The following is an 11,828-nucleotide window of genomic DNA, read 5'->3' as shown; positions in this document are numbered from 1 at the left end:
CTGTCTTGATTTTCCTCAAAAATCAAGATCCTATCAATTTTCAATGACCCTACAGGATTTGGATTGATTGAATCTTTATCCTCGGACTGGGAAAGCTTCTTGCAGAGCTTAATCCTGGCAGTTTCGCATACTTGTATCACTGACACCGAGATTGACAGAGTGAAGTTTCCGATTGTTGAAGTCTTGTTGCCGGGGAACTATTCCATCCATTAGATGCCGCTAAATGGAGAGCAGTCCTTGACGTGCGTTGCTCAAGCGCACACCCCGAGAGTCGAACCAGCGCCGCTTGATCTTGAAGCTTCTTCGTTCCAGGTGACGCGCTAACCAATTGAGCTATCGGGGCGAACTCGTGAACATCTCTAATGTCCAGTTACCCACCAACCTCAGACATAATTCTGCCAAGGACCAAGATACACCTCTTGGTGAAAAGCAATGATGGCATTCTTATCGAATTTTTACAAAACGCAAACTGTTGGAAATGTAGTGTTAGCAATCAGTAGCCTACGCCAATCACCTTCTGGACGACCGTCAGACAACTCGGCATGCCACAATTGCCATACCGGTAACTCAACATTTCCATTTCAGCTATTGTCCAAGTCAGCAAATGAGATTTTCACCTAACATCGGACTTGCTTGGTCATCGCTTGCTAAACTGAGTTTGCTGACTTTTGGCGTGCCAAGTTACCGCTTGCTCAGTTGTTAGGCTACTTTCTCAGTGTCATCATTTGCCAATTTCAACCAATTGCTGAAGTGTTGCTAGCTCAGTTTACAACTACCGACTTGTAGGAGACTCCTTCTGGACCAGATGCTCTGATGGCATATATGCCACAGCTACTTTTCTTAATATCGAGACTTGAATTTTAACAATGACCTATGATCAAACTTATAAAGTTCAGAAGCATGTTTCAATAAATAAGTAAAAACTGAAAGCGTTGTCGAAAGAAATTTTTGCTAAAAATTTGCATTGAGACAGATCACAGGAAATTGTAGAGGAAAATTTGCATGTGGCATACGTGATATGTAATTTTAATGTTGGCATGAAAATTGGTGGAGACGGAAAATTGGACATGTTATGTCAAGTTGGGGGTCATTGGATGCGATGTAGTAGACGAGGATGAAAGCCAGAAATTGCGATTCGATCCTTTTTCTTTTTTAATGCATTTAAGAAAAATATCCATCTTTGTTCACTTATCTGTGACTGTCTGAAACAAAACAAAATTAAATTTCTGAATCATCATAGACACATTGGTCTTCAAACAAAAAGAGAGTAACTTTACCTGTATGAATGACCGTAGGCTAAGTTAGGTAACATTTGCATTATCATAACCGGTTTATTAAACGGTGTTGTAAAGACAAAACAATACAAACAAAAATACAATACAAACAATAACAATACAAACAAAGTGGCAAAGAAACAACAAATCCGAAAAACTTCACAAAAAATCGCCCAAGTTGACGACATCAAAGAACAGCGAAATGGATCGCTGCGGCTTTGATCAAGCAACCTTGTAAATTTCGGTCTTCGTTGAACGCAGCATAGTTGACTGCGAATACAAAAAGAGGCTATATTGCACAATAAAGAAACAAATACAGACACTAGCCGTCAGTTTTTACGTGAAAACGACGTTGCGTACACATGGAAATATGCAAAAAACAACGAAGCACTATCCAGACCTTGAATCAATGTAAAAAGGACCAGTTTTTACAAGCTGGGAAATATGCCAATTAGTTTATTTTAAAAACAAGTAAGTGTATCGTTACGCGATAAGTTAATTCACACAAAACAATTTTGAGAATTATTTACTAAAACTTATCAGTAATAAACAACTGTTATTTGTTTCCCAAACGCAGCAAATGTTCAAAGAAAGTTGACAAGACGGACTTAGAATACAAAGATAAAAGTAGCAAATATCACGATGGAATGTGTTGAATGTGTTTAGCGAAATGAGACAGACGCACAGTGGCTGTGCAGATGACAGCAGGATTCAGATGTCACGTTCTTCTGAGAAATTGGTCTGTGTATTTTTGAGGAAACGCAATGTGAGAGGCTGTGATAATTTAATTGTGGCCAAACAAATCCATCAGCTGGAAAGACTCAATGATAACGAGTTTATCCCATGGTGTTATCGTTTTATGAGGTCGATAAAATTAAAAAAAAAACGAGTTTAAGGCGGAAATAACTGGCATAAACTTGTTTGATTCAGGCATCGACAAACAGCGAGTAGGCTTCAGCACAGTTGTGTCAGGAAAGTATGGAGCAAAACATACAGATTTCAAACTATTTCTTTAAGTGTATAAAACGTAGTATGTTGAGTGATTTTCCACATGATTTTATATTGTGTAAAATATAACAGACTTTTTAAAAGCATAACAATGCCAATAGAGAAAGAGCGTACACATGACAAAGTGATATGCAAACTATACACTATTTTCAAAGTTAAAGCACTTCGAAAAATCTAGACTTGATGTTCAGGACAAAAGGTAGCAACTATTATTATAGCAACTATCGTCACAATTCACCAACCTTTGAATATTAAAAGCCAATAACGTGATAAAAAACTTGAAAAAGCAATGTAAACTTTTTCGCTTGGACCGACAGCCACGTTATTTTTGTTAGGTCGTTTGAGCTGGTTATAGGTGAATTGTTCGTAAACAGTTGTTCGTAAAACAATTGTTCGTAAACAATTGTTCGCAAAATTAATTCTTCGTAAAACAATTCTTCGTAAATCATTTCTTCGTATACATCAATTGTTCGTATAGTGAATTGTTCGTAAACAGGTGATAGGTCAATTGTTTGTGAACAATTTTTCAGTTGTTACTCAAGGGCGCCGGAAGCGGGGGGCATCATGGAGGGACAGGGGGGGCAATGGTGCCCGTTTAAAGTCACGTAAGCTACTGCACATTTCGCAATATGACAATTTCTGCTATTCGCTTTTAGCCTAATTATAACACAGACCAACAAAAAGTTTTTGGCACAAATAAAGGTGAGAGTCATTTTAAAGTATTTCAAGGCCCTTGATTCCGAAAATGCACTTAGTTTTTTCGAATTGGCTCTAGTTTTCGAGATATTCAACAACGAAAATATTTTTGAAATCGTTAATCAAAAGCTTTTAATCAAAAGCTCAAAATGATATTCAGAGCACAAATTCTGCAACACAGTAGGCATGATGTCCTGCCTCCCTCCAGTCAAAAATTGTTTCGGCGCCTCTGTTGTTACTCGTGCGGGACATTTCCTTTGAAAATGCTCAAATTTCCAATAAGTAGTTTCTTGCCCTTGTGCGTTAAGTGCATTATAATCTTTGTAATAAAGCTGGCCACCATACAAAAGTTTTGGCTTTCCTTTTTCGCTGCCATTCTGAATCAGGGACTCTACTCTCTGTCTGCTCGTCTACAGCACGTCACATCTAGCACATCTCTAGCATATACGCTACCCTAATTAATTGTTCGTAAAGGATTGTAACTGTTTTACGAACAGTTAGTATTACGGTCAATTACATGCACGAAAAAATGCTTTACGAAGAATTGTGTTACGAAGAATGAATTTTACGAACAATTGTTTTACGAACAACTGTTTACGAAAAAAACGTCGGACACCGTTTGAGCTAAACCTTACGAAACATGTTCTTGTACAGTCTGACGATGCCAGCTGGATCAGTAGCGTTGGCGATGAATAAATTCCATTAGAGATACAAACGAAGACACGATTAACTTGGAAAGTACAGACAGAACAACTGGTAACAAAAACGAAAACCGAAATGAGGAAGATTACAATACCTGATTTCAATTTGACCAGGGATTTGAGCTGCCGTTTACGCAGAAACTTTGCATTAGGACAAAATAAAAATATCTTTTCAATAAATACAAGATAGGAGAAAGATGTACGAGACTGCACACAAACAACAAAACACCGTTTCGTGTGTGCAAAGTCTTTCAACATCATTCCGTGAAGTAAATTACAAAAATAGGAAATTCAGCCGCTACATCCCTTCACTCGGCCAGGCAAAAGTGCCAACAACGCACGAAAGAGTGGGGTTTTGTCCAGCGTTAAAATCTCTTAGCCTGCTAGAGAAACTACTGCTTTTGCATGATACATAGATGAAAGAAAGTTTTGAAATAAACAAAAAAAAATCAAGAAAACAACAAAATCATTCTAATATTAAGAACCGTGAAAGGTTGACTTGCTATGAAAAAGTTGGAACAAAACTCCGTAAAATTTGAGCGGCAACAGATGAGTTGTTTTGAGCAATAGCGAGAGCGCGGTTGACGTCATTGTAAGAGTAACCTAGCTCCATGAGGCGAGCTATGTTCTCGTCTAGCGTTGAGCTGGAAGTGGAGGTCTCTGGATGCGACATAGTGGGGAGGGTAGCTGTGGATCGTATGCTGTTGTTGGATGATCGAGATGGTACAGGAGGTGCTGATGACTTTGGAGAAGCTGATAGCTTTAAAAGAGCTGATGATGGAACAGGAGGAGCTGATGGCTTTGGAAGAGCTAATAATGGAACAGGAAGAGATGATGACTTCGGAGGTCGAGGAGGAGGGATAGCACCGGATGTATTGGATTGAGACGATCGTGGAGGAAGTTGAGGACCATTGGTGGAGTCCAGTGATGGTGACACCCATGGGGATTGTGATGTCCGTGATGTAGGAGGCGGGATGTGGCTGGTTCCGGAACGTGGAGGGATCACGGGAGCACTATTCATATCAATTGTTTTAAACAGGTCGTTGGTTTGAAGGTCATTTGGTTGACTGATCGGTCGCTTCTGAAGCTTGCTCATTGTGCTGGCTGCTGCCATGTTGCTTGGTGCCGGAGGAGATTCAGTATTTGGTCTAAAAGTAAAATAAGTTGACCAATTCATGAACCTGCACGCTTCATAGAAAAATGATTCCCAATTTGGAGTTCGTAGATATCAAGGGGTCCTTGAGTTTTTAAATGTTAGGAGAAAGTGCTAAAATTTAAACACTAAAATACATATGCAGTATTTAAAAAAAATTTGCAAAACTTTCACTCAGCAGCAGTGGAAGTTTTTGAAGATACTTTGACTATATTGATAAACCTTGTAATTTTTGTTACATAAAACAATCGTAGTACAAACCTCGCAACAATCCAATCATACTCAGTGGGCACACGTCGACGCTGCTCGTTGTCCGTCGGTTGGGAACCATTGAGAATGGGTGTTGGGTTTGAAGCTGGTGGGGGGGCTCGGGAGGTGACTGGGGACGCAATGCTTTCGTCGGCAAAGTTATAGATTTCTGTCGACAGAGAAGGCGCTGGCCGCGCGATGGGGGAGCCGTTTTTCTGAAGATAATCGTTGAGGTCATCAAAATCCAGTCAGTTTTGCATTGACACTATTACTACATGTTTGAGTAGATGTATTAGAGCGACTTTAAAGTGGTAAATACTAGAACTTGACCATAGAATCGACATGGAAGAAACCTTAATTTTTCAGTTTTCGAAATCTACACTCTTTTTTTACAGCTCATGCTTCTCTTTCTTCAAAGTCCATTCTATGGTCAGGTTCTTGTGTTAACCCTTTAAAGTGACGAATGAAAAAGTCAGACACAAGAAAAGTAAATTATATAACCTTGAGTTTCATTGAATTTCTCTCCTGTCGAAACCCAATATCGGGGGAATTCCCAGTCGGTTGCATTCTGCGATCTCGCACTGGAAAAAAATAGAAATACGTCACAGTCGTCTTCAAGCCTGAGTCCCCTGCAGGTGAGTTAAGTATTTGCTGAAGGCATCGAAAAAGGGCTACCTCTCAACTTTTGTTGACATCATAATTACAACTTAATCCTTTAAGAATTGAAATGAACGTTCGCTTTAATATGTAATAATTCTGTGTAAATTTTTTTTCAATTGTCAGTCAAATGCAATGTGTACGTTATTTATGTATTTTTCACTAAAATTGTAACTGGGGCACCAAATTTTATACGACCATTAGGCGACAAACGGTCTTAATCCAGTTAACGTATTTGAAATGTGCAGATCGCTGCAGCAGATAGGGTGTTTTGACCAATCAGAAGGCAGGAATTTCGCCCATGGCACGTAGAGAAGCACAAACTCATCACAGAAAGGAAAATCTGCACTGGCACGAAAGATATTTTCTGAACGTTTTCCATAGAAATAATTAATTAAACTACCATTCAACGTTTTATAGGCAGAGAAAACTTTTTCTCGAACCGTAGAAAATTTCATTATCAGATCACCGCTTCAATGCGTGATGGAAATCTACAGATAAATCTGCATCAGGCATTGCAGAGTGCAAAAAACAGTGTTGCAGAACGCGTTTTCGAATATTAAATTCTCATCAGTGCAACTACGTTTATGAACGCAATAACAACGGTTAAATTTAAACTCAATACAATACATTACAAACATTATAAGGACATATTCTCAGTGTTCAATTGAATATTAATAAATCCAGAGACATCAGAAAATCACTTCCCGCATGCAATTCCAGACCGACATTACTCGCTTAAGGTGTTTTTTGTTAAAACAAACTTAATGTTCAAAGCAAAAAAAGCCATCACAATGAACATCTACCGAAGTATACTAATTTACATTACTTAGATAAGCACTGAAAATTAATAGACGGTATTGTTATTAATATCAATTCAATATGATTTCAGTGATTATAATACAATGTAATACAGTAGCGTATCCAATTAATTAGCGACGACCTTTTAAAGTACACGTTAATTCGAACAGAAATAAGAATTTATCAAAAGTCTCAGTCATTTTAGAAAGATTTCACCACCGGTTACAGGACCATCTTTGCTTGTTTATAACAATACCGTCTATTAATTTTCAGTGCTTATCTAAGTAATGTAAATTAGTATACTTCGGTAGATGTTCATTGTGATGGCTTTTTTTGCTTTGAACATTAAGTTTGTTTTAACAAAAAACACCTTAAGCGAGTAATGTCGGTCTGGAATTGCATGCGGGAAGTGATTTTCTGATGTCTCTGGATTTATTAATATTCAATTGAACACTGAGAATATGTCCTTATAATGTTTGTAATGTATTGTATTGAGTTTAAATTTAATCGTTGTTATTGCGTTCATAAACGTAGTTGCACTGATGAGAATTTAATATTCGAAAACGCGTTCTGCAACACTGTTTTTTGCACTCTGCAATGCCTGATGCAGATTTATCTGTAGATTTCCATCACGCATTGAAGCGGTGATCTGATAATGAAATTTTCTACGGTTCGAGAAAAAGTTTTCTCTGCCTATAAAACGTTGAATGGTAGTTTAATTAATTATTTCTGAAAGTTCCTTGGTTTCATATTATCTGAATTTTCCATAGAAAGTGATCAAGTTGCAATGTTGAAGTTTAACCAAAGAAGTTTCACATCGGTTCACGTACTTGCCAAGACCGAATCAAATATATTTGACATGGGTCGTTGTTTTTGAACCCTTCCATTAACCGAGCCTTCGTCAAACGATGAAGTCTGCAACAACATAAATGTATCACGTGATCTTCCTAATGACTAAACTTAATTCGCAAACACATCATTCGAACGACGATGCAGATAGGAATTTGCGTTAAACAACGTTTAACTAACATTAAAGTCAATATCGTTTTTATCTACATCCAAGCTCATGCCTTGATGGCACAACAGGCGGTAAAAAGCAAAGGGTCAACAAAGTAAGCTGCCAACTTGGTATAAGAAAAAATAAACATACTGGTTCTTAAAAAAATATGACAGAGCATCAAAATCGATTGGCCTCGAAGTTAACATCGACAAGACAAAAGTAAGGTTTCAGATCGCAAGTTTTTGTAAACAGATTAACTCGTGCATAAGTATCCAGATAGCAAATCAATGTAAAAAACGACTGATTTTCTCTCTGGGATACCCAGCCAGATATCGACCAATCACCTACCAAGTCCGATCGCTTGAGAGCGCCAGCACGCGGCCTACGAACCACAACTGCTGCGGTTGAATTCCAGTCTTGGCTTCTGAAATTTCACACAGCAACTGATGAAGTCAAATCAATACCCTTGCCAATGCCATTTAACCACATTCGTTTCAGTTTATTCACAACTTGCAAAAAAGAAACTTTGTCAATTTTCTTAATGCGGTGGCAATTTTCTGGTTTCGAGAACAAAGGATTTTTGTTCAGTCAATTCCTGCTGAGTGTTGATACATGGCGTTTTTTTTTGAATTGTCAGCTTCATCTGGTTTATGCTGTATTGTAATATTTTGACAAGTTGTGACAAGCGGAGTTCAAAAGTTCTCTTATTCCTTGACGTCACGCAGTTTTACTTGCTGTTGTATAGCCTACGTGACGTCTTTTGTCCGTAATCAAGTACCAAGCCTGCAAATTTGTTTCTTTTTACATAAACTTAAGGTCTGTAAAATGCAGCAGTCAATGTTCATGTACCCAGTCAGCGAATCAGACATATTTACATTGCTTCAACGTCTGCAAACCAGTGGAGGGTCGAGGAAAGGGGGGGGGGGGGGGGGGGATGGGGCAATTCCCTTTTTAAATCACACAAAAATAACATTATCCATGGTGTGTTTTTAAGGTCGGATTAAGGTAAATCTACACATCATTGCGTTTTGTTGAAACCCCCCCCCCCCCCCCTGTAAGGAAACTTCCTGGATTCACCCCTGCTGCAGACGTTGAATCAATGTAAACAAGAACAGACTTCCTGCCCGGGTAACGCTTTTTTTCATAAAACTTACTTGCTGTGCAGTTGACTAACAGGGACAGAAAGTTGTGGAGAAGGCTTCGGGGGAATCACCGGATTACTTCCAATCTGCAATTTCGTGCAATTAACTTTAAAATCGGTTGAACGCGAATTGAAAGAAAAAGTTATAAAAGGTGCGTAACGGACTACAAAGTCTCTAGGCAACAAGAAAAGGTGGTACGGCAAAATAAGCTACAGCGCGCACCTACAACAACTCCAAGTAAAAAGCAATGGAGTATAAATTAAAATTCAATCGAGCTTGAGCTGGTACAAAACAAATTTTACAACCAGTCAAGATTCTTACTTCAGGTCCGTTTGCAGAAGATAAGGTAGGAGGAGCCACTGAATGAGAAAGAACTCCAAGCTCCGGTTGAGGAGGGATGCGACGTGGCATGCTTGGAGATGGTTGAGTGACGTCAATACCGGCTCCTCCAATAGGATTTGAGGCTGTCGGCAAGTTGAGGCTGGCCTGAACCAAAATCGAGTTCAAATATTATTAATACAAAAATTATCTCCCAAAACAACTATCCAGCTAGCAAACGGTGCTATCTGTACATCGTTTCACCGTAGCTAGATGTAGATAAAACTTTGAAGTAAAAATGATGGCTCTTGCTGAATGGGTAAATAAGGTTGCACACAAAGGTATTTTGAAATTTTGGACCTCTTTAAATGAGGATATGTTGCCTGATTACCATAAGAACCTCTGTTGTACGAAACGTGGTATGTAAAAAGAACTTGACATCCACTGCCAATCGCTTTATACCGTGTCCAGACATAAGATTCTCTAATCCACAAGCAACTACATAACCATTGATTATATAGCATATGAACACGAAGATTGCATTGCGAATCGTCTCTAACATATCAATGCCAATGAAGCCAACATTGATTATTATCAAGTAGTGAAACCAACAAACTCACCGTGATGGGAGTCCCCACTTCTCCAAACAAATCTTCTTCACTTTCTTGTATCTTTTCTAGGTCTTTTTTTGTTATATCCTCTTTAAGAGCCCTTTACCATATTTGAAATTGTTTCAGTTTGTTTTTTAATGTTCATTCTGCGCTGCATCTTTCAAACCACATGTTTTTCTAACCAACTAATGAACCGATTGGACACGATACGACACTGAAATTCCAATACTAGTAAAAGTAAAGTTTACCAAAAAAAATGCTAAAAGAAAAAACATACTTTGCTTTTGCGTCGTCTATTGAAGAGTCGGTGGTGACGTCATCTTCCTTATATGGCTCGATGACGACAGACTCTGTCCCTTTTATTTCGCATCTGCACCAAGGACAAGTGGGAGTTGTAGAGTTGTCCATGTCCTGATGGGAAGACAAGAGGAAGTTTTCGAAAACGGGGAATTTAAGAATCCCTACAAAAGCTCCGAAGTCAATTTCGGAACCTTAGTCTCTCAAATTAGTCTTAAGTTGCACTCCATCCTACAAATACTTTTTGTGATACAGTATTTTTATCACAATATAGACATACCAACAAGAACAGAATTGATATATATATAAATATATTAACACTAATATAACGTTAATTCGACGTTAGGACTTTTTTTAATTTTGAACACACTTGGAATATCAACAAACAACGATTGAAATAATTAGACATAAGACATGCCATTAATTTGTAATATCTATATAGTAAAAAAAAATCAGAAAAGGCTTGCGCCGTTCCGTGTATTTGTAATCAGTCGGTCACTGCAGCAGATGGAGTGTTTTGGCAGGAAGACACTTAACATAGGACAATGAACCAGCTGACTGCAGCGCTGTGACCCTTCTCGCACTCAGCCAGAGAGTTGAGTCTTGCTTTGAACTTTGTTTGGTAATTACAGAAGAAAAAAGAATAATGGCAGTGGTGAAAATCGAACCCACGCCATCGAAACGACTATTCTTTAGCCCTAACCCTCTAGGCCACGCTGGTGAGGGCAAAACGCTCACTTAATATATTTTCTAAAGTGCATGAATCACATGGCTGGAATCAGCTGGTGAAATCTTGCCTTCTGATTGGTAAATAAACCTCATGTACTGCAGCGACCTGCAGATTATAAATACACGCACACTCGCACAGTATAGAAGCCATTGCTACTGACGTTGTACTAGTGGTAACTGTGTGTCAGTAATACACATGATTGAAAAGCCGATTCTTTAGTCCCAGACAACAAAATCCGTCATTTTTACATTGATTCAACGTCTGCAGACGTTGAATCAATGTAAAAATGACGGATTTTGCTCTTTGGGGTTTTTCACCTGCCAAGATTCAAGACAAGCTTTGCATATTAGATGGCCGCAAGGTTCGATCCGGACGTCTTTGTTATTTTCGGCGCAAATCTTGCACAACTGAAAAGTGGAACCCATTTCGCAGTACAACTCGTACTGTTCCTGGCTGACGTGGATGTGTTCTTCGTCATCTTCAGATTTTTCCAACGTCGGATTCGTTTTCCGGCCGTCGGGGAAAAGGTAGCTGTCAAAACAGAAAAAAATTTTCAGAGGGATTTTGTGAATTACAGAAAATTTCTGTTGGTTTCAACTGGCACACTGCACAGCAGCTTCAATGGAGCACATAGACACTGGTTTGAGTTCACCTCAGCCAGAAAATCAGTTATTCAACGTCTGCAGAGTGCAGACGTCGAATCTTTGTAAAAAAAATGAGTAATTTGTTGACTGAGACAGCACAATAAAGTCTTAAGCCTTAACTCAGCAAAAGATACACATACTGTAGTTGCATAGCAATGCTATGCGATGTTCATAACCAACCGAAATAACCTAAAACGATAATATCTTGTTTGCTTTCAAAGTGTATTGCCAAGAAAAAAACACTAAAAGCTTTCGTTACTGGGACATTGCGATGCCTTCACAGAAATTTGGCAACATAGTGAAAGCGCCACTGCAGTGTAAAAGGAACTGTCAGTAGCATGCCCTTTTGACCCGGTAGCTTTTTCGTATCGTCCAAACTATAAATACCAAACTATATATGACGTCTTAACAGAGTGGATATGCGACGAGGACAAAGCTATATGCCATTTACATGTAGTATGGACATAAACTGTACGTTTTAATCAGCATGCACAGTGCACACAACCATTTATGCACACAACACAGGTTTACTGTCAGCACTGTGATC

The 11,828-nt window shown here is 38.7% G+C and overlaps 1 protein-coding gene across 1 annotated transcript in view; it reads right to left on the bottom strand.

Annotated features, from left to right (window-relative positions):
• Positions 1-1,311: 1,311 nt before the first annotated feature.
• The window catches only part of LOC145780744 (uncharacterized), a 35,746-nt gene continuing 25,229 nt past the window's right edge, over positions 1,312-11,828 (bottom strand). The window contains exons 9-18 of the mRNA XM_082592372.1: positions 10,955-11,168; positions 9,888-10,021; positions 9,620-9,710; positions 9,003-9,167; positions 8,694-8,767; positions 7,888-7,963; positions 7,370-7,454; positions 5,583-5,662; positions 5,094-5,296; positions 1,312-4,827 (exon numbers count right to left, since the gene is read on the bottom strand). Coding sequence (XP_082448498.1) covers positions 4,182-4,827; positions 5,094-5,296; positions 5,583-5,662; positions 7,370-7,454; positions 7,888-7,963; positions 8,694-8,767; positions 9,003-9,167; positions 9,620-9,710; positions 9,888-10,021; positions 10,955-11,168 — 1,768 coding nt within the window. The 3' untranslated portion in view covers positions 1,312-4,181. The remainder of the gene's footprint in view (positions 4,828-5,093; positions 5,297-5,582; positions 5,663-7,369; positions 7,455-7,887; positions 7,964-8,693; positions 8,768-9,002; positions 9,168-9,619; positions 9,711-9,887; positions 10,022-10,954; positions 11,169-11,828) is intronic.

This window comes from Aplidium turbinatum, chromosome 12, assembly GCF_918807975.1.
Source record: "Aplidium turbinatum chromosome 12, kaAplTurb1.1, whole genome shotgun sequence".
Taxonomy (NCBI): domain Eukaryota; kingdom Metazoa; phylum Chordata; class Ascidiacea; order Aplousobranchia; family Polyclinidae; genus Aplidium; species Aplidium turbinatum.
The sequence above is the reverse complement of the archived record's forward strand: the minus strand, read 5'-3'. Positions and strand labels throughout refer to the sequence as shown.